The sequence below is a fragment of the Entelurus aequoreus genome, linkage group LG27, assembly GCF_033978785.1.
Source record: "Entelurus aequoreus isolate RoL-2023_Sb linkage group LG27, RoL_Eaeq_v1.1, whole genome shotgun sequence".
Lineage (NCBI taxonomy): Eukaryota > Metazoa > Chordata > Actinopteri > Syngnathiformes > Syngnathidae > Entelurus > Entelurus aequoreus.
The window spans coordinates 33,751,687-33,779,406 of record NC_084757.1 but is presented as its reverse complement, the minus strand read 5'-3'; the positions used below and the strand labels follow the sequence as shown (position 1 = coordinate 33,779,406).

Below are 27,720 nucleotides of genomic sequence, written 5' to 3'. Positions count from 1 at the left end.
ATTATACAGCATTATTCACATGTGAATAATATAAATACATTATACATATAAGTACAGTCAAAAAGGAACATATGCATTATACAGTCTGATGGCTGTCGGTATGAAGGACAATTTACAATTATCAATCAAATCTTGGAGAATGATTAAGAGCACAAAAACCCTTAAATTGATATCTTTGTTAAAAACATTTAAAGTGATTTTGGTAGCCCTTTTTGTCTTTTTTTTTTAATTATTTATTTTATTATTATTTATTAATATATTTAATACTCCATCTGTATTTGCTTTTGTTTTCTTGTTGTTGAAAGTGCCTTGACTGTTGTGTGAATATTGTTATATATATATATATATATTGTTATATAATTAAACATGTGTCATATCTGGTAGTTAGCTAGTATGGGACGGGATGAAAAAGAAAAAAATAACGTTGTAATTATGAATTGTATTTATTAATCGGTGAATAAAATACTTCAAGTACTGCACGTTTATCAGAAACATTTAAATTAAAAAAGCCTTCTGAATGAAAACAATGGCATACATTCATAAAAATACAGCAGTGCGAATAATAATAAAATATACACGATGCGGCAGGTTGAGTGACACAATCTCCAACAAGGACAAGTGTTCATGCAGCCTGAGTGGTCATCACTTCATGCACATGGCCACCAGCTTCAATATGGCATCCCTGCAAAGTCATTTTTCCAGAGATTAGACAGAGAGGACAGCAAATGTCAACATCCCTTCTGTGCACAAATCCAAGCCACGAACCTGACAAATGGGATGTAGGAAAGGCTGTACCTGAAAACAAAGCACAACTGTTGGAACTCCTTGCATGGTGCAGAAAGTCCTTCACAATAAAAGAACAACTCACCAAGTAAATGACAGCACTTGCAAGATGACAAACAGCAAAGCCAGACCAAAGTTTTTCCACTGAAACCAAAACAACACAAAATTACTTTTTATTTGCATTTATGTCATTTTTTAGTGAAATGATGGAAGAAGTCACGCACCCAGAAGGCAGCACAGAGCGTCAACACCAGACAAGTCTGGAATTAGGATAACAATAATACATGTCATTATAATAACAATAATAATAATGAGTGGGACATATTTACAATAGGCACAGTGAGAATTATGTATGTCATGAATGATAAACAGGGTTGAAAAAATTTCTTTTAAAAAGTAATTAATTATACTTATTCATTACTTTTCCAAAAAATTAATTACTAGCGGAATTACAATTTAATAAATGTAAATAATTACCCGGGGAGGCAATTATCGCGTTACTTAAAAAAGAAAAAAACTTTAAATATCTAGCATATGCAGTCGAGATGTTTCATGAGACCAGAGTGTGCCTTTAAAAGGCCTAAGTCAGGGGTGTCCAAACTTTTTCCACTGAGGGCCGCACACGGAAAAATTAAAGCATGTGGGGGCCATTTTGATATTTTTCATTTTCAAACCATAACAAAATATATGCATTTTTATTTGTTTTACCTTTAGGGGTCCCGGGGACCATAAAGGGTCTCAGTCATTAAAATGTTAAAAATAAGTCAGATTATTATTATTTTTTAAATATTTAACGCTTACAGTAAATCTCTATATCAACTTCAAGTTGATATAAAGTAATACAAATTTAAAAAAATGTTTTATGGCTTTTCTGTCAAAAACAACTTAGTTTTTTTATAGTAAAACTGAAATATGCAGTATTTAGTAATTAGAGCCCTAAAATGCAGGACACCATTGATTTTAATTATTTCACATTTTTGAGTAATCACAGTGAAAAGATAAATAAAAAATCACTAAATATATTTGGGATCCAAAAGGTGCCCCACTCATAAAGTGATACATTTTTATTAGGTTTTTCTTTTACTTTCAACACTTAAGTTACGAGATCAACTTCAGATATATCTGTCCATTTTATGCTGGAACTATTATTTTGTTTGTTTTATGCGCTTTTGTCAAAGAAAACTTTGATGTTTTTGTATGGCTACTACACAATATATGCAATATTTACCACATAAAACATTTTAAAGTGAAATATTTGAAGTAATTGGAGCCCTGAAAATAATTCATTATAACATGGATTTTTTGTCTTTTTTTTTTTTTTTTTGAGCAATGGCAAAAAAAGAAAAATGAAGAAAGACAAAAGAAAAAAAAACAGCCTGCATGGCAGCTTTTGTGTGGACATTGCAACTTTTTCTTGTTAGATTTCACCTCATTCCACTTTTAATGTTCTTTTTTATTTTTACAATAGTATTTCCAGAATGTGTGGCGGGCCGGTAAACAATTAGCTGCGAGCTGCAAATGGCCTCCGTGCCGCACTTTGGACACCCCTGGCCTAAGTGATGTGTGACGTCAGCGCCCAGAGAGAGCAGCATTAGCTCAGCTGTGTTTGTTAGTTCACACTCGCAGTTTGCGGGCAGTTACATCAACTCTGTTGAATCATTTCAAGGGATTGCGTTAGCGCTAGTTTAATAGAGATTGAGTATGCTTCCATGGCTGAAGTCTCCCAGTCCACAAACGAGGTATTGTAGGGTTACACTTCAATCATCGATTTGTTGTTCATTATTCCCTCATAGTAGTAGTGCGTGTGTGTATTGCATGTTTGCTGTGTGATGTTGCCTTCTTTTATTTTCTATTTTCGTATCGCGTTCATTTTAGTCGTTGCTTTCATTAGTAAAAAGTTACTTCCTGCTTCGAACTTCCTGTGTTTCTGACGCTATCTTGTTGACGTTAATCCACGTCAAAAGTAGCTTGCCACCAGTGTTCGTAATAACGCCGTTACTTTTACTAGTAACGTGTAATCTAATTGATTACCTTTAGGTCCGTTACAACGGTATGATTGATGTAACGTGGCACGCTACTTTTGATGTGGTTTTATGTCCACCACAAAACAGCGTCATAAGTACAGTAAGTTTAACGCAGAAAATATATTTTTACACGGGAGCCCTAAAATGAACTTGATACCAAATAGGAAGAGGCAACATGACACTTTGACACAGCAGACAACCACATACGCACAGGTACACAATGGGAATAATGGATAACAAATCAATGGTTGAAGTGACAAACTTGCCATCCAAACAACGCCCCGTTTGTTGACAAGAGCCATGGAAGCACATTCAATCTCTTTATTAAGCAGATGCAACACAATCCGGTGAAAAGATTCAAAAGTTAACTGCTAAAGCTAACAAACACAGCTCCGTTGCAACCCTCGATGACGTCATACGTCACTAGGCAACAGGCCCCGCCTTTTAAAAGCACACACACTGTGCGCTCATATTAAACGTCTCTCAACTGCATATGCCAGATATTTTAAGTTTTTTTTTTTAAAGTAACGTATAAATTATTTTCCCTCGTAAATAATTAAATTTATTAGAGAGTGATTACAGTAGTAATTCAATTACTTTTTTGGTAAAGTAAAGAGTAATTGTCGGTCTCCCCTAGAGGGGGGGGGTTACCCACATATGCGGTCCTCTCCAAGGTTTCTCATAGTCATTCACCGACGTCCCACTGGGGTGAGTTTTTCCTTGCCCGTATGTGGGCTCTGTACCGAGGATGTCGTTTTGGCTTGTACAGCCCTTTGAGACACTTGTGATTTAGGGCTATATAAATAAACATTGATTGACATTGATTGATTGAGTAATTCATTACTTTTTAAAAGTAATTTTCAGAACACTGCGCGCCACCTTACATCAAACGTCTCGGCAACAGCCTTGTAACGTACATAAAAGTAATTCATTAGATTACTCGTTACAAGCAAAAGTCAGCGCGTTATTCGAGAGACTATTAACTTAGTAGGCACGAGACATTGATACAACGTTGATACAACGTTGATACAACGTACGTGTCTTTTAAAACTGACTTTGAAACAACGTTGCAAAATAATTGTATTTGTAAATTGAGACAACAATAATGTCTAACGTTTAAGGGTGTAACGGTACGTGTATTTGTATTGAACCATTTCGGTGCGGGGGTTTCAGTTCGGTTCGGAGGTGTACCGAACGAGTTTCCACACGGATATATTAAGTAGCGTACCGCACGTTTTGTAAACAATGCACACCGAGGCACAACACACGGCATGCTAGCAACGGCCGGGCTACTACAACATGTAAAAGCCAGAGCTGGAAGACCCTCCTGCCTCGTTAAGATCTCCCGTTTGGGAACACTTCGGCTTCGCGGCGCGATACAACAATGGAGGACGAGAGGCGGACAAAGCAAGAGCAGAAGTAGGGTATGCTTCTGGCAACACGTCAAACATGCTAACCCATTTTGAAGCGACACCACCACCAAGTGAACATCGCTTCAACGAGAGAAAGACGAAGCCTCTCCTCGGCGAGTCAGGCAGGGCTAAAGCAATAACAAATGTTTTTATAGCAGCAGATTTAAGACCATATTGCATTAAAAACTAGATTTTGACCCACTTCCATGGTGGAAGAACAATGAGCCATGGTAATCAACAGAAAGATATTGTTCTAACCCAAGGACTTCAAAGCGGAGAGAAGACAGGATCTTCCCAATTTCCAGACGACTTCTTTTTGAACCGGTTTACGAACGTCTTTTTGAACTATTTTATAGACCTTTTTTGGAACTATTTTACAAACTCTTTTTGAACTGACCTTTTCTGTGAATTGTTTACGACCTTTTCTGTGAACTTTTTGCGACCTTTGTCCTTAGGAAACAGCGGTGGCCATGTGGACGGGGAGGGTCCAAAATAAAAGAAGGAGGCGTGCAATCTTTCGCCAGAGCGTGCTGAGATACCGTGCAAGGGTACAGTGTACAGACAACTCTCCTCAATATTGAGTCCAAATTGAATTCTGTCTCTTTTGAATTCTTTGCCTCTTGTCTTGTTTAATAGATGTCATCAGTGTTTGAACCTGACAGTGCCTGCTGGGAATAAGTAGTAATCAGAGGTGGTAGTAAACACGCTACATTTACTTAAGTAACTTTTTGGATCATTTGTACAAACCCCGTTTCCATATGAGTTGGGAAATTGTGTTAGATGTAAATATAAACGGAATACAATGATTTGCAAATCATTTTCAACCCATATTCAGTTGAATATGCTACAAAGACAACATATTTGATGTTCAAACTGATAAACTTTTTTTTTTTTTGCAAATAATCATTAACTTTAGAATTTGATGCCAGCAACACGTGACAAAGAAGTTGGGAAAGGTGGCAATAAATACTGATAAAGTTGAGGAATGCTCATCAAACACTTATTTGGAACATCCCACAGGTGAACAGGCAAATTGGGAACAGGTGGGTGCCATGATTGGGTATAAAAGTAGATTCCATGAAATGCTCAGTCATTCACAAACAAGGATGGGGCGAGGGTCACCACTTTGTCAACAAATGAGTGAGCAAATTGTTGAACAGTTCAAGAACAACCTTTCTCAACCAGCTACTGCAAGGAATTTAAGGATTTCACCATCTACGGTCCGTAATATCATCAAAGGGTTCAGAGAATGTGCAGAAATCACTGCACGTAAGCAGCTAAGCCCGTGACCTTCCATCCCTCAGGCTGTACTGCATCAACAAGCGACATCAGTGTGTAAAGGATATCACCACATGGGCTCAGGAACACTTCAGAAACCCACTGTCAGTAACGACAGTTGGTCGCTACATCTGGAAGTGCAAGTTAAAACTCTCCTATGCAAGGCGAAAACCGTTTATCAACAACACCCAGAAACACCGTCGGCTTCGCTGGGCCTGAGCTCATCTAAGATGGACTGATACAAAGTGGAAAAGTGTTCTGTGGTCTGACGAGTCCACATTTCAAATTGTTTTTGGAAACTGTGGACGTCGTGTTTATGAGTTTGAACATCAAATATGTTGTCTTTGTAGTGCATTCAATTGAATATGGCTTGAAAAGGATTTGCAAATCATTGTATTCCGTTTATATTTACATCTAACACCATTTCCCAACTCATATGGAAACGGGGTTTGTACTTGTCATAGTTTTAATGCAACATGCTTTTTTACTTTGAGTATTTTTGTGAAGAAACAGCGCTACTTTTATTTTGTTACATGAAGTTTCCTTCCGATCGCTACATGTATTCATAACATCATAAAGTTCATGCATAATCTATGGATTGGTGCTGGTCATATTGAGTTTGAGCGCTCACTATCATGATGGCGGTGGCCAGCGCTCTTGTCTTGTCACACATCCTCTTCAGCTGCTTCACGGGGCCCATCAGGAACATGGTGCTGCGGGACACATGGTCATGAATAGGTGCACAAGGAAAGAAGACGGCCGGTGCGCACACTGACCTGCACAGAGCGCAAATGTTGCCAAAGGTGTAAAAGACGATGAAGAGGATGATGCCGATCCTGGGGATGAAGAGCAGACACACTCCCTGCAAACACGCACCACGCAGTACTTTGTTACTTCCCGGCAGTAAAACAAAGAAACAAAAACAGAATTATCCTCTTACATTATTTTATTTTTATTCTTGATGCTTTTATTTTTTTCTGTATTGTGTAGTTATAAATATATGCTTTTACTTGCAATTGTATTGAGTTTGTGGACCCCAGGAAGACTAGTGGGTTGTTGTGGCAACCCGCTAATGGGGATCCTTAATAAAAATCTAAAAAAATGTAATCAGTATAACATGATTCTAAATGTTGACTGAAATTAAACCCAAGAAGAACATTTTGTCTCACAAATTAAAAAAATGAATTATTGCTTTTATTTTGAGACTTTTATTTTGGAACAATACGTGGAAATAAAAAAAAAATACTGACATTTATTTATTTAGTGTATTTTGGCCTGTCCATCCATCCCATCCATTTTCTACCGCTTGTCCCTTTCGGGGTGGCGGGGGGGACTAACGAAGTTGTTTTCAGAAGATGTCACATGACCAACGCAGGAAGTCACGTACGGAAAAAAAACAGATTTATCTTCCTGACCTTCTCTATGCAAAGCAGACAACAACAACAACAACAACAACAACAAACAAGGTCAGCCGTGGACAAAAGTACTGGGACACAACAGAAGGTCAGCCAAAGTGTTTCCACTGAAGGACACAAAAACAAACTGAAAGGCCATTTTGACACATTTTGATACGTTGAAGTTATGCTATCATCATCACAGCTCGCTAATTGCAGTTCATTATTAATACGCTTTGATAGAGCCCCCGCTTTTATATCCTTGCACAAAGGAAACAAAGTACACACACAAATATACACACACACACACACACACACACACACATTGTGCCGCCTAAATCAAAGCGTGACTAATTGCAGGCTTAAAAAGCCATGTGACGTTTTGTGTTAAACTCGTTTGCGACATTTTGTTTAATGCAGTTTCATTTTTATGCCATTTTGTGCTACGACATTTTTTTATTTTTTTTTAACGTTTTTTTTTTTTAACGTTTTTTCATCTTAGAGGGTTTCGTGTTACGGCTATTTTCTTTATGGTGGTTCGTATTACGATGTCTCTTGTTACAGGGTTTTGTATTTTGGCGTTTCGTGTTATGGGGTTCTTTTTTACGGCATTTTCTATTAAGACGTTTGTTTTGTGACGTTACGATGTTTTTTTGTTACGGCGTTTCGTGTTATGGCGTTCTATTTTACGAAATTTTGTATTGCAAAATTTTGTTCATGCCGTTCCTGTTTACAATGTTTTGTGTTACACCGTTTTGTTTTACAACCTTTCGTGTTACAGGGTTTTGCGTATTGGCGTTTCGTGTTATGGGGTCCTTTTTTACGGAATTTTGTGTTAAGATGTTTGTTTTGTGATATTTTATGTTCCGATGTTTCGTTTTGCAACATTTCATTTCATGTCGCTTTGTTTTAGGCTGTTTTTGGTTATGGCGTTTTGTTTTCAAAACTTTTGTGTTCCAAGTTTTTTCATGTGAGAGGGTTTTGTGTTACAGCTGCATTCGGGTGGTACACCCTTTTTTGCCAAACCCCAAAAGCAGTGAAGTTGTCACGTTGTGTAAATGGTAAATAAAAAGAGAATACAACGATTTGCAAATCCTTTTCAACTTATATTCAATTGAATAGACTGCAGAGACAAGATATTTAACGTTCGAACTGGGAAAACTTTATTTTTTTGCAAATATTAGCTCATTTGGAATTGGATGCCTGCAACATGTTTCAAAAAAAAGCTGGCACGAGTGGCAAAAAAGACTGAGAAAGTTGAGGAATGCTCATCAAACACTTATTTGGAACATCCCACAGGTGAAAATGGCCAATTGGGAACAGGTGGGTGCCATGATTGGGTATAAAAGCAGCTTCCATGAAATTCACAAACAAGGACGGGGCGAGGGTCACCACTTTGTCAACAAATGCGTGAGCAAATTGTCCAACAGTTTAAGAACAACATTTCTCAACCAGCTATTGCAAGGAATGTATGGATTTCGCCATCTACGGTCCGTAATATCATCAAAAGGTTCAGAGAATCTGGAGAAATCACTGCACGTAAGCCATGATATTACGGACCTTCGATCCCTCAGGCTGTACTGCATCAAAAAGTGACATCAGTGTGTAAAGGATATCACCACGTGGGCTCAGGAACACTTCAGAAAAAAACACTGTCAGTAACTACAGTTGGTCGCTACATCTGTAAGTGCAAGTTAAAACTCTACTATGCAAAGCGAAAGCCATTTATCAACAACACCCAGAAACACCGCCGGCTTCACAGTGCCCGAGCTCATCTAAGATGGACTGATGCAAAGTGGAAAAGTGTGCTGTGGTCTGACGAGTCCACATTTCAAATAGTTTTTGGAAACTTTGGACGTCGTGTCCGAACAACCAAAGAGGAAGAGAACCATCCTCTTACCATCTGTGATGGTATGGGGGTGTATTAGTGCCCAAGACATGGGTAACTTACACATCTGTGAAGGCGCCATTAATGCTGAAAGGTACATACAGCTTTTGGAGCAACATATGTTGCCATCCAAGCAACGTCTTTCTCATGGACGCCCCTGCTTATTACAATGTCAAGCCACATTCTGCACGTGTTACAACAGTGTGGCTTTGTAGTAAAAGAGTGCAGGTACTAGACTGGCCTGTAGTCCAGACCTGTCTCCCATTGAAAATGTGTGGCGCATTATGAAGTGTAAGCGAGACACCGGTTTTGGGTTTTGTAATAATACAAATTGTTATAAGACATGTTAAAAATATAAATTATATTTCAAACAAAGCAAAACTGCCCCAAAAAAATCATTGAATCTCGCTAAATATAGTTTTTCTTAAGTTACTTCATTTGATATAAATTGTTTTAAAATATCAATATTTTTACGTATTTCGTGTTTAATAATTTGAGATATTTTGCTAGGTGGGGTTGTCAATAAAGTTGAATGGAAAAAAAAACAACAACAAAAAAGTAGATGGCCGCTACGTCACAACAATGAACATCTGCTGCAGCAACATTCCTAAAAACTGGATGGGCCTGCAAAACACGTACTACTCACACTCAAAGTACTAATGCAAGTACTAAGCAGCACAAAGTACAACCCAACCTAATACTCACAGGAATACTACAACCTTCTTGTAACATCAAGTAAAATTAAATAAAACCTTATTTTCATGACTCTTATCCTCACAATAATACTACATACGTGTAGTGAGGGAAAGTAAAAGTATACTTACAAGAATAGTACTAGTAAGACGAAATAAATATATTTACAAAAATTGTACACGCTTCTAGTAAGACAAAGTCAAAGTACTTACAAGAAAAGTACATGCTTCTAGTAAAACAAAGTCGAAGTATACCTCTAAGAATAGTACATGCGATAGTAAGACCAAGTAAAAGGAATAGTATTACTAAGACAAGTAAAAGTATACTAACAGAAAAGTACTAGTTAGACAAAGTACAAGTACTTACAACAATAGTACATGCTTCTAGTAAGACAAAGTAAAATTATACTTCTAAGAACAGTACATATTTGTAGTAAGACCAAGTAAAAGTATACTCACAAGAATAGAAGTATTAAGACAAAGTAAGTATACTTCTAAGAATAGTACATGCTTGTAGTAGTACTAAGTAATAGTATATTCACAATGATAGTACCTGTAAGTCAAAGTAAAAGTATACTTACAAGAATAGTACTAGTAAGACAGAATAAATGTACTTACAAAAATTGTACACGCTTTTAGTAAGACAAAGTCAAAGTACTTACAAGAAAAGTACATGCTTCTAGTAAAACAAAGTCGAGGTATACCTCTAAGACAAGTAAAGGTATACTAACAAAAAAGTACTAGTTAGACAAAGTACAAGTACTTACAACAATAGTACATGCTTCTAGTAAGACAAACTAAAATTATACTTCTAAGAACAGTACATATTTGTAGTAAGACCAAGTAAAAGTATACTCACAAGAATAGAAGTATTAAGACAAAGTAAGTATACTTCTAAGAATAGTACATGCTTGGAGTAAGATCAAGTAAAAGTATATTCACAATGATAGTACCAGTAAGTCAAAGTAAAAGTATACTTACCAGAGTAGTACTAGTAAGACAGAATAAATGTACTTACAAAAATTGTACACGCTTCTAGTAAGACAAAGTCAAAGTACTTACAAGAAAAGTACATGCTTCTAGTAAAACAAAGTCAAAGTATATCTCTAAGAATAGTACATGCGGTAGTAAGAACAAGTAAAAGGAATAGTATTACTAAGACAAGTAAAAGTATACTAACAAAAAAGTACTAGTTAGACAAAGTACAAGTACTTACAACAATAGTACATGCTCCTGGTAAGTCAAAGTAAAATTATACTTCTAAGAACAGTACATATTTGTAGTAAGACCAAGTAAAAGTATACTCACAAGAATAGAAGTATTAGGACAAAGTAAGTATACTTCTAAGAATAGTACATGCTTGTAGTAGTACTAAGTAATAGTATATTCACAATGATAGTACCTGTAAGTCAAAGTAAAAGTATACTTACAAGAATAGTACTAGTAAGACAGAATAAATGTACTTACAAAAATTGTACACGCTTTTAGTAAGACAAAGTCAAAGTACTTACAAGAAAAGTACATGCTTCTGGTAAAACAAAGTCGAGGTATACCTCTAAGACAAGTAAACGTATACTAACAAAAAAGTACTAGTTAGACAAAGTACAAGTACTTACAACAATAGTACATGCTTCTAGTAAGACAAAGTAAAATTATACTTCTAAGAACAGTACATATTTGTAGTAAGACCAAGTAAAAGTATACTCACAAGAATAGAAGTATTAAGACAAAGTAAGTATACTTCTAAGAATAGTACATGCTTGGAGTAAGATCAAGTAAAAGTATATTCACAATGATAGTACCAGTAAGTCAAAGTAAAAGTATACTTACCAGAGTAGTACTAGTAAGACAGAATAAATGTACTTACAACAATTGTACAGGCTTCTAGTAAGACAAAGTCAAAGTACTTACAAGAAAAGTACATGCTTCTAGTAAAAAAAAAGTCAAGGTATACCTCTAAGAATAGTACATGCGGTAGTAAGAACAAGTAAAAGGAATAGTATTACTAAGACAAGTAAAAGTATACTAACAGAAAAGTACTAGTTAGACAAAGTACAAGTACTTACAACAATAGTACATGCTTCTGGTAAGACAAAGTAAAATTATACTTCTAAGAACAGTACATATTTGTAGTAAGACCAAGTAAAAGTATACTCACAAGAATAGAAGTATTAAGACAAAGTAAGTATACTTCTAAGAATAGTACAAGCTTGGAGTAAGAACAAGTAAAAGTATACTCACAATGATAGTACCAGTAAGTCAAAGTACAACTTACAAGAATATAAGTATCAAGACAAAGTACGTATACTTCTAAGAATAGTACATGCTTGGAGTAAGAACAAGTTAAAGTATATTCACAATGATAGTACCAGTAAGTCAAAGTAAAAGTATACTTACAATAATATAAGTATTAAGACAAAGTAAGTATACTTCTAAGAATAGTACATGCTTGTAGTAGTACTAAGTAAAAGTATATTCACAATGATAGTACCACCAGGTCAAAGTAAAAATATACTTACAAGAATAGAAGTATTAAGACAAAGTAAAAAATACCTCTAAGATTACTACATGCTTGTACTAAGTTCAAAGAAAAGTACCCTTACAAAAATAGTAGTAAGAAAAAGTAAAATACCTATAAGAATACTACACGCTTGTAGTAAAACCAAGTAAAAGTACACTCACAAGAATAGTAGTAGTAAGACAAATCAGAAGTATACATACAAGAATATTGCTTGTAAAGACAAAAAGTACACTCACAATAATATTAGTATTAAGACAAAGAAAAAGTACTTCAAAGAATAGTACATGCTTGTAGTAAAACCAAGTAAAAGTATACTCACAATAATAGAATCAGTTAGTCAAAGTAAAAGTATACTTATAGTAGTAGTACAATAGTAGTATTAAGACAGTAAACATACCTCTAAGAATACTATATGCTTGTAGTAAATCCAATTAAAAGTACACTCACAAAAATAGTAGTAGTAAGACACAGAAAAAGTACTTCTAAGAATAGTACATGCTTGTAGTAAAAACAAGTAAATGTATACTCACAATAATAGTACCAGTAAGTCAAAGTCAAAGTATACTTATAGTAGTAGTAGAACAGTAGTATTAAGACAAAGTAAATATACCTTTAAGAATACTATATGCTTGTAGTAAAGCAAAGTAAAAGTACACTCACAAGAATAGTAGTAGTAAGACGAAGCAAAAGTATACATAGAAGAATATTGCTAGTAAAGACAAAAAGTACAGTTACAGGAATTGTAAAAGTAAAAAATATTATACATGCTTGTAGTAGTACCAAGTAAAAGTACATTCACAATGATAGTATCAGTAAGTCAAAGTAAAAGTATACTTTAAAATAAGACAAATACAAGGATAAAGTTAGGACACTTCTAAGAATAGTACATGCTTGTAGTAGTACCAAGTAAAAGTACATTCACAATGATAGTATCAGTAAGTCAAAGTAAAAGTATACTTACACAAATCCAAAGAAAAAGTACTTCTAAGAATAGTACATGCTTGTAGTAGTACCAAGTAAAAGTATACTCACAATAATAGTACAAGTCAAATAAAAAATATACCTACAAGAATAGTAGTATAAGGACAAAGAAAAAGTACTTTTAAGAATAGTACATGCTTGTAGTAGTACCAAGTAAAAGTATATCTATGGATGTTTTCATTCATCAGGTTTTTGTATTCTCAGGACATTCAATCGATGGTAACTGTTTGGTTTGTCTTACAAGACATTTATCCTCTCATCCAAGTGGTATTCATCACTTCACGCTCTCATCCAAGTAGTATTCATCACTGCATGCTCTCATCCAAGTAGTATTCATCACGTCATGCTCACATCCAAGTAGTATTCATCACTTCATTCTCTCATCCAAGTAGTATTCATCACTTCATGCTCACATCCAAGTAGTATTCATCACTTCACGCTCTCATCCAAGTAGTTTTCATCACTGCATGCTCTCATCCAAGTAGTATTCATCACGTCATGCTGTCATCCAAGTAGTATTAATCACTTCAATCTCTCATCCAAGTAGTATTCATCACTTCACGCTCTCATCCAAGTAGTATTCATCACTTCAAGCTCACATCCAAGTAGTATTCATCACTTCACTCTCTCATCCAAGTAGTATTCATCACTTCACGCTCACATCCGAGTTGTATTCATCACTTCATGCTCTCATCCAAGTAGTATTCATCACTTCATGCTCACATCGCAGTAGTATTCATCACTTCACACTCACATCCAAGTAATATTCATCACTTCACGCTCACATCCGAGTAGTATTCATCACTTCATGCTCTCATCCAAGTAGTAATTATCACTTCACGCTCTCATCCAAGTAGTATTCATCACTTCATGCTCACATTATTAACTGTATCCACTCGCATCCATTGCACCGGTATATAAAGTACATAGTTCGAAGAGTAGTACTAGTAGTACTTACAAGAACAGTACTAGTATAAAAGTATATAGTATGGAAGAGTAGTACTAGTAGCACTTACAAGAATAATACTAGTATAAAAATATATACTTGTAAGAGCAGTGCTAGTAATACTTACAAGAATAGTACTTGTAAAAGTAAAGTAATACAAGAATAGTACTGGTATAAAAGTATATAGTTGGAAGAGTAGTACAAGTAGTACTTACAAGAACAGTACTCACAATAACAGTAGTAGTACTAGTAGTACTCACAAGAACAGTACTAGTATGGAGGATTAGTACTAGTAGTACTCACAAGAACAATACTTACAAAAATAGTACTAGTATGTAAGAGTAGTACTAGTAGTACTCAGAATAACCGTGGTAGTATGTAAGAGTATTACTAGTAGTACTCACAAGAACAGTACTAGTATGGAGGATTAGTACTAGTAGTACTCACAAGAACAGTATGAGTATGTAAGAGTAATATAGTAGTACTAGTAGTACTCACAAGAATAACACTATCATGTAAGAGTAATACGAGTAGTACTCACAAGAATAGCACTAGCATGTAAGAGTAGTACTAGTAGTACTCACAAGAATAGTACTAGTATGTAAGAGTAGTACTAGTAGTATTTACAAAAACAGTACTAGTATGTAAGAATAGTACCTGTATTACTCACAAGAATATTAGTGGTATGTAATAGTACTAGTAGTAATCACAAGAATAGTACTAGTATTTAAGAGTAGTGCTAGTAGTACTCACACGAATAGCACAAGTATCTAATAGTAGTACTAGTAGTACTCACAAGAATAGCACTAGTTTTTAAGAGTAGTGCTAGTAGTACTCACAAGAATAACACAAGTATCTAATAGTAGTCCTAGTAGTACTCACAAGAATAGTACTAGTTTTTAAGAGTAGTCGTACTATTACTACTAGCAGTAGTAGTACTTACAAGAATAGTACTAGTAGCACTCACAATAACAGTAATAGTATGTACTACTGGTAGTACTTACAATAATAGCACTAGTACTAGTAGTACTGAAAATAGTAGCACTAGTATGTAAGAGTAGTACTAGTAGTACTCACAAGAACAGTAATAGTATGTAGTATTACTAGTAGTACTAGTAGTACCCACAAGACCGTACTAGTTTGTAGTATTACTAGTAGTACTCAGAAGAATAGCACTAATAGTATCAATCAATCAATCAATCAATCAATGTACTCAATCAATCAAAGTACTAGCAGTACTTACAAGTATAGTACTAGTAGTATTCACAAGAATAGTACTAGTAGTACTTACAAGCATAGCACTAGTAGTACTCACAAGAATAGTACTAGTAGTACTTACAAGTATAGTACTAGTAGTACTCACCAGAATAGTACTAGTAGTACTTACTAGTACTAGCAGCACTCACAAGAATATTACTAGTAGTACTTACAAGTATAGTACTATTAGTACTTACAAGTATAGTACTAGTAGTACTAGCAGTACTCACCAGAATAGGACTAGTAGTACTTACAAGTATAGTACTAGTAATACTAGTAGTACTCACCAGAATAGTACTAGTAGTACTTACAAGTATAGTACTAGTAGTACTCACCAGAATAGTACTAGTAGTACTTACAAGTATAGTACTAGTAGTACTAGTAGTACTCACCAGAATAGTACTAATAGTACTTACAAGAATAGTACTAGTAGCACTCACAATAACAGTAATAGTATGTACTACTGGTAGTACTTACAATAATAGCACTAGTACTAGTAGTACTTAAAATAGTAGCACTAGTATGTAAGAGTAGTACTCACAAGAACAGTACTAGTATGTAATAGTAGTACTACTAGTACTCACAAGAACAGTACTAGTATGTAGTATTACTAGTAGTACTAGTAGTACTCACAAGAACAGTACTAGTATGTAGCATTACTAGTAGTACTCATGAGGATAGCACTAATAGTACTAGTAGTACTTACAAGTATAGTACTAGTAGTACTCACAAGAATAGTACTAGTTGTACTTACAAGTATAGTACTAGTAGTACTCACAAGAATAGTACTAGTAGTACTTACAAGTATAGTACTAGTAGTACTCACAAGAATAGTACTGGTAGTACTTACTAGTACTAGTAGTACTCACAAGAATATTACTAGTAGTACTTACAAGTATAGTACTATTAGTACTTGCGAGTATAGTACTAGTAGTACTCACCAGAATAGTACTAGTAGTACTTACAAGTATAGTACTAGTAATACTAGTAGTACTCACCAGAATAGTACTAGTAGTACTTACAAGTATAGTACTAGTAGTACTCACCAGAATAGTACTAGTAGTACTTACAAGTATAGTACTAGTAGTACTTACAAGAATAGTGCTAGTAGTACTCACAAGAATAGTACTAGTAGTACTTACAAGTATAGTACTAGTAGTACTAGTAGTACTCACCAGAATAGTACTAATAGTACTTACAAGTATAGTACTAGTAGTACTTACAAGTATGGTACTAGTAGTACTCACAAGAATAGTACTAGTAGTACTTACTAGTACTAGTAGTACTTACAAGTATAGTACTAGTAGTACTTACAAGTATAGTACTAGTAGTACTCACAAGTATAGTGCTAGTAGTACTTACAAGTATAGTACTAGTAGTACTTACAAGTATAGTACTAGTAGTACTTACTAGTATAGTACTAGTAGTACTTACAGGTATAGTACTAGTAGTACTTACAAGTATAGTACTAGTAGTACTTACTAGTATAGTACTAGTAGTACTTACAAGTATAGTACTAGTAGTACTTACAAGTATAGTACTAGTAGTACTTACAAGTATAATACTAGTAGTACTTACAAGAATAGTACTAGTAGTACTCACAAGTATAGTACTACTTACAAGTATAGTACTACTTACAAGTATAGTACTAGTAGTACTCACAAGTATAGTACTAGTAGTACTCACAAGTATAGTACTAGTAGTACTTACAAGAATAGTACTGTACTTACAAGTATAGTACTAGTAGTACTTACAAGTATAGTACTAGTAGTACTCACAAGTATAGTACTAGTAGTACTTACAAGTATAGTACTAGTAGTACTTACAAGTATAGTACTAGTAGTACTCACAAGTATAGTACTAGTAGTACTTACAAGTATAGTACTAGTAGTACTTACAAGTATAGTACTAGTGGTACTTACAAGTATAGTACTAGTAGTACTTACAAGTATAGTACTAGTAGTACTTACAAGTATAGTACTAGTAGTACTTACAAGTATAGTACTATTAGTACTTACAAGTATAGTACTAGTAGTACTTACAAGTGTAGTACTAGTAGTACTTACAAGTATAGTACTATTAGTACTTACAAGTATAGTACTAGTAGTACTTACAAGTATAGTACTAGTAGTACTTACTAGTATATTACTAGTAGTACTTACAAGTATAGTACTAGTAGTACTCACAAGTATAGTACTAGTAGTACTTACAAGTATAGTACTAGTAGTACTTACAAGTATAGTACTAGTAGTACTTACAAGTATAGTACTAGTAGTACTCACAAGTATAGTACTAGTAGTACTTACAGGTATAGTACTAGTAGTACTCACAAGTATAGTACTAGTAGTACTTACAAGTATAGTACTAGTAGTACTTACAAGTATAGTACTAGTAGTACTTACAAGTATAGTACTAGTAGTACTCACAAGTATAGTACTAGTAGTACTTACAAGTATAGTACTAGTAGTACTTACAAGAATAGTACTAGTAGTACTTACAAGTATAGTACTAGTAGTACTTACAAGTATAGTACTAGTAGTACTCACAAGTATAGTACTAGTAGTACTCACAAGTATAGTACTAGTAGTACTCACCAGAATAGCACACACTCCCCCGATGACGAAGCAGGCGATGAATCCTTTGACTCGTGTTCCCCATCCAAGTGTGGAAGCTTCATTCACAGTCTGAAGGAACATAAACACAAATATTATTATCATGGGGAACACATTAGGTATTAAACCAAACATTATTAGGACGAAAAATAAGTTAGGAACATAAAAGAATGACATATGATTGACAATAATTAATTATTGTCAGCAGCGGAGGAGGAAGAGACAATAACCAGGCGAGCAAATCAAAGATTGTTGGCTTCTTACTTCGAGGACTGTTCTGTCCTCTCTTCGCGTTTCCTCGCCGCTCAAAACAGATTTGAGTTTATCCATAATAATAATAATAATAATAACAACAACAATAATACGATAAAGTAGAATATTTCCTCACAGAAGTTGAGCGGAATCAACAAACCTGAGCAGGTTTGTGACGTCACTCCTCCTTCCACACCTGATAGGAGGGAGGAGAAGTGAGCGCTCACTCTGACGTCATTTCCATTTACTGTGTTGCTCCTAATTAAGTCCGCTTCTACAACATCACTTTTTTTTTAAATAACGCAAAGATTATGCTTTAAATTGTTGTTTTTTTAAATTGTCATTACCTTTCTCCAAATCTCAGCAATTTCTAATAGTTTGTTTACTTCCGGGTTTTGAATATGAAAAGTGTTGTACAATAGAAATAAAATAATAAATGATGGATTTATTCCATTGATGACCTTAATGTATGATCAATAATAAATATCCTACTTTATGGTGCTTTATGCTAAATAAAGTGCATCATATTAGCACGTTGCTGCATATTTAAAATATAAATATGTCATTGGGATATCGTAAATAGCTTCATGTAAATATGCAAATGAGTTATATATATATATTTAAAGAAAATACAAGTTTGTGTTGTAGGTGACAAAGCATATTGTTGTTTTTTTGTTTTCCAAATATTTAGATGTTCTTCTCATAATATTGTGACATTATTTTTGCAATAGAAAAACATTTCACAGCCCCATTTTTTTCATAAATAAAACTTATTTAAAAATAACTTGTTTTTATATACAGTATATATTCAGGATTATATAGTAATATATATATATATTATATTAAAATTAATGCTTTTAAATTCACGCTTCCCCCTTAGATGACGAGAAGTGTTTTGTTTTAAAATTATGACTTTATTCTTTTTACATAAAATTTTTTGTTGCTTTTTTTTAATCAATTTTGGTTGTTTTTTTGTGCGTATTTCAAATATTTAGTTTTTCATCTCATATTATTGTGACTTTGAAATGTTGTGCTATCTTTTTGTAAGAGTAAACATTTATACCAGCCAATTTTTCAAAAATGGATACCTATTTAAAAATAATAACCTTTTTTTTTATGTATATATATATATATATATAGTATATATTCTGAAATAATATATTATAATGTATTAAAATTCATGCTTTATAAATTCACGTTTTCCCTGAAGAAAATGATTACTTTATTCTCCTTACATTTTACTTTTTTGCTCTTTTTATAATTTTTGATGTTTTTAACTTTCCAAAAATGGCAACTTTTAATGATATATCATATATATATATATATATATATATATATATATATATATATATATATATATATATATATATATATATATATATATATATATATATATATATATATATATATATATATATATATATATATATATATATATTATATATATATATATATATATATATATATATATATATATATATATATATATATATATATATATATATATATATATATATATACATATATATATATAAAGCAGCAAACAATTATGACCTTGTTCTTCTTACATTTCACTTTTTTGCTGTTTCTATAATTTTTTTATGTTTTTAACTTTCCAAAATTGGCAACTTTTAATGATATATATATATATATATATATATATATATATATATATATATATATATATATATATATATATATATATATATATGGCCAGGATCTTCAGCTCTCACTGGATCAGTTCGCAGCCGAGTGTGAAGCGACTGGGATGAGAATCAGCACCTCCAAGTCCGAGTCCATGGTTCTCGCCCGGAAAAGGGTGGAGTGCCATCTCCGGGTTGGGGAGGAGACCCTGCCCCAAGTGGAGGAGTTCAAGTACCTCAGAGTCTTGTTCGCGAGTGAGGGAAGAGTGGATGGTGAGATCGACAGGCGGATCGGTGTGGCGTCTTCAGTAAGGCGGACGCTGTATCGATCCGTTGTGGTGAAGAAGGAGCTGAGCCGGAAGGCAAAGCTCTCAATTTACCGGTCGATCTACGTTCTCATCCTCACCTATGGTCATGAGCTTTGGGTTATGACCGAAAGGACAAGATCACGGGTACAAGCGGCCAAAATGAGTTTCCTCCGCCGGGTGGCGGGGCTCTCCCTTAGAGATAGGGTGAGAAGCTCTGCCATCCGGGGGGAGCTCAAAGTAAAGCCGCTGCTCCTCCACATGGAGAGGAGCCAGATGAGGTGGTTCGGGCATCTGGTCAGGATGCCACCCAAACGCCTCCCTAGGGAGGTGTTTAGGGCACGTCCGACCGGTAGGAGGCCACGGGGAAGACCCAGGACACGTTGGGAAGACTATGTCTCCCGGCTGGCCTGGGAACGCCTCGGGATCTCCCGGGAAGAGCTGGACGAAGTGGCTGGGGAGAGGGAAGTCTGGGGTTCCCTGCTTAGGCTGCTGCCCCCGCGACCCGACCTCAGATAAGCGGAAGAAGATGGATGGATGGATGGATATATATATATATATATATATATATATATATATATATATATATATATATATATATATATATATATATATATATATATATATATATATACATATATATATATATATATATATATATATATATATATATATATATATACATATATATATATATATATATATATATATATATATAGACTTGTCTAGAGTGTACCCCGCCTTCCGCCCGATTGCAGCTGAGATAGGCTTCAGCACCCCCCGCGACCCCAAAAGGGATAAGCGGTAGAAAATGGATGGATGGATATATATATATATATATATATATATATATATATATATATATATATATATATATATATATATATATATATATATATATATATATATATATATATATACACCCCAACAAATGTATATATATATGTATATATATATATATATATATATATATATATATATATATATATATATATATATATATATATATATATATATATATATACACACACACCCCCAAACATTTTTTTATATAAAGCAGCAAAAATGTTTTACTTTATTCTTCTTACATTATACTTTTTTGCTTATATATATATATATATATATATATATATATATATATATATATATATATATATATATATATATATATATATATATATATATATATATATATATATATATATATAAAGCAGCAAAAATTATGACTTTATTTTTCTTACATTTTACTTTTGTGCTGTTTTTATAATTGTTGCTGGTTTTTTTAACTTTCCAAAAATCGCAACTTTTAATGATGTACCATATATATATATAATTTTTTTAATATATATATTTTTTTTTTTTTTTTACTGTTTTTTTTTAATAATGTACAAAATACTTACATTTTCTATTTTTTGATATGATGACTTTATTCCAGCAATATTTTCAGTAATTTTACATCTTTTTTTAATATGTTTTTTCAGCTCCTTACATCAATGCTTCTTAACCTTTTTGACCTCAGGACACAACGTTTCCACTACACACGGACCCGGGTCCCCGACTCAAACATCAACACTGAATCAACAATCTTACATTTGATTTTAATGGTATTCAACGATCATATATCTGACACACTTACACTTTACATGCTTGTCAAATGACAAATATTATTTTTCATGTAACACGTCAACCTTTAGGCTTAGCTCAGGCCGACTGGGAAAATAAGTAGCAAGGGACTCAAAAATAAATGACTAAAAATACATTCATGTAGCGCTAAAGTAAATACGTTTCTGAAATCAACTGCCGATAAAATTACAGCGCGGATGAAAATACACTTTTACCATTTTAGTCATAATTTTTGCACTTGAGACTTTATCTCCCGACTTCTTCTGTTTGTGTGATGTTGTCATTACTGCCACAAGTGGTGGAAACGTGTATTACAACTGAGGAACACATGTTTAGAAACTCCGCCTTACAACCGTTTGCTTGACATCAAATGTTTGGAGCCGTGTTTGAATGGGATGTTTATTCATAAACAACAAAAGGACACACATGAAAACAAGATATTTGGTCAAGTAAAGTGCGTGTGTTTACTTCCTCTAACATTGGAACACTTTGAAGACGCTAAGCTAAGATAAAATAAGCTAAGATGGCGTGAGACAAACACAGGCAGGTGGTGTGGTAGGTAAACAATACAAACAAATACTGGCCCCAAGATGGCGTGTGCCGTCACACCTCCAAGAAGTGATTTTTTCAAGCATATTAAATTCGTCCCTTTGCTTCCTGGTCGCTTCTTGCGGCTCACCCTGGATCCCTGAAGTGGAAGGACGCCGCCAGACGGGCGTCCTGGTCACAAGACCTCTTCCTCGGACTCGGCCTCCTTGTCTCTGGGCTTCAGCAGGCCCATTTCCACCGGCGGGGTCTTCTTCAGTCGGGAGCGCACCGCGCTGAGGGAGACAAGAGAGGCTTCTGTGATTCACGCACTGCAACCAGGTGTGTCGCAGAAGATTTGTAGGAGATTTTCCATGATACGAAAAAAAAATCATGTTGCGAGCCTTCCCGCCACTAGTTGGCGCAGTAAATGTCACAGTGAACCGACTAAAACACTGGCTCTTACTTGCTGGCTTTAGCTTATAGCAAGCATTAACTTATAGCAAGCATTAGTTAATAGCTAGCATTAGTTAATAGCTAGCATTAGCTTATAGCTAGCATTAGTTAATAGCTAGCATTAGTTAATAGCTCGCATTAGCTTATAGCTAGCATTAGTTAATAGCTAGCATTAGCTTATAGATAGCATTTGTTAATAGCTAGCAATAGTTAATAGCTATTATTAGCTTATAGCTAGCATTAGCTTATAACAAGTATTAGTTAATAGCTAGCATTAGTTAACAGCTAGCATTAGTTAATAGCTAGCATTAGTTAATAGCTAGCATTAGCTTATAGCTAGCATTAGTTAATAGCTAGCATTAGTTAATAGCTTGCATTAGCTTATAGCTAGCATTAGTTAATAGCTAGCATTAGCTTATAGATAGCATTTGTTAATAGCTAGCAATAGTTAATAGCTATTATTAGCTTATAGCTAGCATTAGCTTATAACAAGCATTAGTTAACAGCTAGCATTAGCTTATAGCTAGCATTAGTTAATAGCTAGCATTAGCTTATAGATAGCATTTGTTAATAGCTAGCACTAGCTTATAGTTAGCATTAGCTTATAGCAAGCAATAGTTAATAGCTAGCATTAGTTAATAGCTAGCATTAGCTTATAACAAGCATTTGTTAATAGCTAGCATTAGTTAATAGCTAGCATTAGCTTATAGCTAGCATTATCTTATAGCAAGCAATAGTTAATAGCTATCATTCGCTTATAGCTAGCATTAGTTAATAGCTAGCTTTGGCTTATAGCTAGCAATAGTTAGAAACTAGCATTAGCTTATAGCTAGCATTAGCTTTTAGCAAGCATTAGTTAATAACTAGCATTAGTTAATAGCTAGCATTAGCTTATAGCCAGCATTAGTTAATAGCTAGCATTAGCTTATAGATAGCATTTGTTAATAGCTAGCAATAGTTAATAGCTAGCATTAGCTTATAGCAAGCATTAGTTAATAGCTAGCATTAGTTAATAGCTAGCATTAGTTAATAGCTAGCATTAGCTCATAGCAAGCATTTGTTAATAGCTAGCATTAGTTAATAGCTAGCATTAGCTTATAGCTAGCATTATCTTATAGCAAGCAATAGTTAATCATCAAGTTTATCATTCGCTTATAGCTAGCATTAGTTAATAGCTAGCTTTGGCTTATAGCTAGCATTAGTTAGAAACTAGCATTAGCTTATAGCTAGCATTAATTATTAGCTCACATTAGCTTATAGCTAGCATTAGTTACCAGCTAGCATTCTCTTATATCAAACATTAGTAAGTTATAATAAGTTATAGTGAGTGTTAGTTAATAGCTAGCATTAGCTTATGGCTAGCATTAGTTAAAAGCTAACATTTAACATTAGCTTATAGCAAGCATTAGTGAAGAGCTATCCTTCGCTTATAGCTCATATTAGTTAATAGCTAGCATTAGCTTATAGCTAGCATTAGTTAATAGCTAACATTAGCTTATAGCAAGCATTTGTTAATAGCTATCATTCGCTTATTGCTAACATTATTGATAGCTAGCATTAGCTTGTAGCAAGCATTAGCATTAGTTAATTAACTAGATTACTTAATAGCCAGCATTTGTGTTTTCCTCTATTTTGTCGGTAATGTAATTTTTTTTAAAGGATTTAGTCAGGTTGGTTGTCTTATTTCTTAATTTATTGCATTGCTTTTTGAGTGTTGAAAGGAGTGATTTGAGGTTATTATTGGGTTGTTTATCTACTTCGGTTTTGCACTTTTGGTATTCGGAGTATTTTCTGGCTCTGTCTTTTATGGCAGCTAATAGGTCCGGATTCATCCATGGTTCAGAGCGGGCTTTGATCCTGACTGTTTTCACGGGAGCCATGTCATTTAGTATCTTTAGGAACGCTGTTTTGAAGCGATCCCAAGATTGCTCGTGAGCACAGGGGACCAGTCCCACTCATCTAATTTTAGGTTGAAATTATCACTGGAGTATTTTTTGAAGGGATCTGGATTGAGCTGTTATGTGGCCATTGGCTTTGGGTTGAGCTATTTTGCGGGTGCAGAAGGTTAGATAGTGGTCGCTAAGACCACAGATCATGACCGCACTATTTTTTATTTTAGTCCGGTCTGAAGTGAGAATGAGATCTATGGTTGATTGGGTGGAATCACACACCCTTGTAGGTAGTGTTATTAGCTGGGAAAGACCGTGTAGATTACAAAGCTTGATGTAGGATCTGAAGACAGGTGCATATCTGCGTTGAATATCTGTGTTCAGATCTCCAGTTATAATGTTCTCCACGTTGTCTACCCCAGCCAAGCACTCCTCGAGAGCCCCATAGAAATCACTCTGATTAGGGGGTCTGCATACAGTCCCTATCAGTACCGGCTTCGAGTTTTTAAATTTGATTTCCGCCCCACACAGATTCAAGGGCATTGTGGTTGAGATCAGTGCGAGTTATGTATTTTATATCCTGGTGAATATACATACAAAACACCCCCACCATGTTTATTCCTGTCCTTTCTGATAACCGAAAAGTTTTCTATCTCTATCTCTGAGTCAGAAACACTTTGATCTAATTTGGTTTCAGAGAAACACAGGATTGTTACCTTCTTATAGCAAGCATTCGTTAATGGCAAGCATTATCTTATATTTGGCATTAGTTAATAGCTAGCATTAATTAATAGCTAGCATTAGCTTATAGCTTGCATTGTTTAATAGCTAGCTTTTTAAGTTGTTTAGCAGGCATACACCTCAGTCTCATATATTTTGGTATTTCACTAATGCTAACTGTAACCATGCTATTGTTAGTGTGTTTGCATAGTGCTGTTAGCATGCTAGCTTTTTTTTTTTTTTAGCTCATTTGCCCGTACTTTGTGTTAACCTGGAAACTGTTAGCATTAAAGTTCGGCTTCGGCTCGTCAGCATTCGCACAAAATGTCTACCGAATACTGCAATTTGTAGATGTTTGAAGGAAATGGACATCTTGGTTTTGAAGGTGAAAACTAAGTCCTTTGACTCGTCAGTCTGTGGCCCTCGGTTGGGGCCCCCCTGAAATTGATGACATCATCGCGTCCATCAAAGGGGAAGAAGAGCACGGTAACCACGGCGATGACCATCTCCTGACGTGACCATGACCATGTAGCCCACCCCCTAGTGGTTGTGGCCCCACAGCGTTGGTGCCAGGGGCCCCGGCCCGGACGCCATGACAGCGGAGGCGGGTTCTCACCAGCCGACGGCGCAGTAGACCACGCCCACAAGCAGCAGGGCGAAGGCGAGGTGCCAGGAGTAGCACATGGTGACGAACATCACATTGCCGTGGTCCTCGGGGTCCCAGGCGGGGCCCCCGGGAGGGTAGAGCACGAAGCCGATCTGAGGGCGAGGAAAAGGCGGAGTCAGCAGGCGGAGTCAGCAGGCATCGCTACGGCGACGGACGGCACGCACCTGCCAGAACCAGCTGCCCTGCAGCAGCGTGAGGGCGCAGCGCAGCAGCTCCAGCAGGACGTTGCCTCGCTGGAAGAGCTCCAGGAAGCAGACGCAGGCTCCGCCCATCACGGCGTAGAGCAGCAGCGTGTGCAGGTGCACGTCCAGCAGCCTCCTGCCGTGCAGGTGGTAGAGGAAGAGGAACCCTGCCAGGAACACGTGCAACATCAGGACACCTGCGCGCCTCCCTGTAAGTCCCGCCTACTTCTGCACCCAGGTGGGTTTCATCAGGGCTTGGAGCAGCCAATAATATATATATAATAATATAATACATAATATTATACATTACATTATTTACTTTTTTATTTAACTGTAAAATATAGTGTTTTTGCTGTAAAATATGCAGTGTTTGACAATAAAATATACAGTTTTAAATTGTATAGTATAGTGTTTTTACTGTAAAATATAGTGTTTTTACTGTATAATATAGTGTTTTACTGTAAAATATACTGGGTTTTTTTTACTGTATAAAAGTGTTTTTACTGTAAAATTCACAGTATTAAATTGTATAATATAGTGTTTTTACTGTAAAATATGCAGTGTTTGACAATAAAATATACAGTTTTAAATTGTATAGTATAGTGTTTTACTGTAAAATATAGTGTTTTTACTGTATAATATAGTGTTTTACTGTAAAATATACTGGGGTTTTTTTACTGTATAAAAGTGTTTTTACTGTAAAATTCACAGTATTAAATTGTATAATATAGTGTTTTTACTGTAAAATATAGTGTTTTACTGTAAAATATACCGTTTTTAATTGTATAATATAGTGTTTTACTGTATAATAGTGTTTTACTGTAAAATAGTGTTTTTACTGTAAAATATACCGTTTTTAATTGTATAATATAGTGTTTTTACTGTAAAATATGCAGTGTTTGACAATAAAATATACAGTTTTAAATTGTATAGTATAGTGTTTTTACTGTAAAATATAGTGTTTTTACTGTATAATATAGTGTTTTACTGTAAAATATAGTGTTTTACTGTAAAATATAAATTTTTTTACTGTATAATAGTGTTTTTACTGTAAAATACACAGTATTAAATTGTATAATATAGTGTTTTTACTGTAAAATATAGTGGTTTTACTGTAAAATATACAGTTTTTTACTGTATAATATAGTGTTTTTACTGTATAATATAGTGTTTTTACTGTAAAATATAGTGTTTTACTGTAAAATAGTGTTTTTACTGTAAAATATACAGTTTTTAATTGTATAATAGTGTTTTTACTGTAAAATATAGTGTTTTACTGTAAAATAGTGTTTTTACTGTAAAATATACAGTTTTTAATTGTATAATAGTGTTTTTACTGTAAAATATAGTGTTTTACTGTAAAATATACAAGTTTTTTTTACTGTATAATTTAGGGTTTTACTGTAAAATATAGTGTTTTACTGTAAAATATAGTAATTTTACTGTAAGATATATGCAGTGTTTGACTGTAAAATATAGTGTCTTACTGTAAAATATACATTGCTTTTACTGTAAAATACACAGTTTTTACTGTATAATATAGTGTTTTACTGTAAAATATAGTGTTTTACTGTAAAATATACAGGTTTTTTTTACTGTATAATAGTGTTTTTACTGTAAAATACACAGTATTAAATTGTATAATTTAGTGTTTTTACTGTAAAATATAG

General features: G+C 34.4%; 2 protein-coding genes across 5 annotated transcripts in view; both read right to left on the bottom strand.

Moving 5' to 3' along the window:
• Positions 1 to 437: 437 nt before the first annotated feature.
• sft2d2a (SFT2 domain containing 2a) lies at positions 438 to 18,285 on the bottom strand. Of its 4 annotated transcripts, XM_062039493.1 has the most exons (8): positions 18,053 to 18,264; positions 17,771 to 17,860; positions 6,274 to 6,359; positions 6,129 to 6,210; positions 1,008 to 1,043; positions 869 to 927; positions 766 to 795; positions 438 to 682 (listed from the first exon to the last, which is right to left on the bottom strand). In XM_062039493.1, exons 1-8 carry the CDS (start codon positions 18,116 to 18,118, stop codon positions 643 to 645), a joined length of 489 nt encoding a protein of 162 aa, XP_061895477.1. In that variant the 5' UTR covers positions 18,119 to 18,264; the 3' UTR covers positions 438 to 642. The 4 variants fall into 4 exon arrangements, with proteins under 4 accessions (XP_061895477.1, XP_061895479.1, XP_061895478.1 ...); XM_062039495.1 differs by lacking the exon at positions 6,274 to 6,359 and having other exon boundaries at positions 6,129 to 6,273; positions 18,201 to 18,285; XM_062039494.1 differs by lacking the exon at positions 6,274 to 6,359 and having other exon boundaries at positions 6,129 to 6,273; positions 18,053 to 18,277.
• Positions 18,286 to 21,597: 3,312 nt separating this feature from the next.
• Positions 21,598 to 27,720, bottom strand: part of tmem45a (transmembrane protein 45a) — a 29,340-nt gene continuing 23,217 nt past the window's right edge. The window contains exons 4-6 of the mRNA XM_062039492.1: positions 26,033 to 26,217; positions 25,818 to 25,960; positions 21,598 to 22,432 (exon numbers count right to left, since the gene is read on the bottom strand). Of these exons, the coding sequence (XP_061895476.1) occupies positions 22,336 to 22,432; positions 25,818 to 25,960; positions 26,033 to 26,217 (425 nt within the window). The 3' untranslated portion in view covers positions 21,598 to 22,335. The remainder of the gene's footprint in view (positions 22,433 to 25,817; positions 25,961 to 26,032; positions 26,218 to 27,720) is intronic.

What these genes read in the sequence shown, in the direction of transcription:
- sft2d2a (XM_062039493.1), bottom strand. Translation starts at nt 18,118, where the DNA reads ATGGATAAACTCAAATCTGTTTTGAGCGGCGAGGAAACGCGAAGAGAG. An exon ending in GGGGAGTGTGTGCTATTCTG is followed by an intron (nt 6,360 to 17,770) that starts GTGAGTACTACT and finishes GCGTGTTTGCAG; the next exon opens with GGAGTGTGTCTGCTCTTCAT. An exon ending in AACATTTGCGCTCTGTGCAG is followed by an intron (nt 6,211 to 6,273) that starts GTCAGTGTGCGC and finishes TGTGTCCCGCAG; the next exon opens with CACCATGTTCCTGATGGGCC.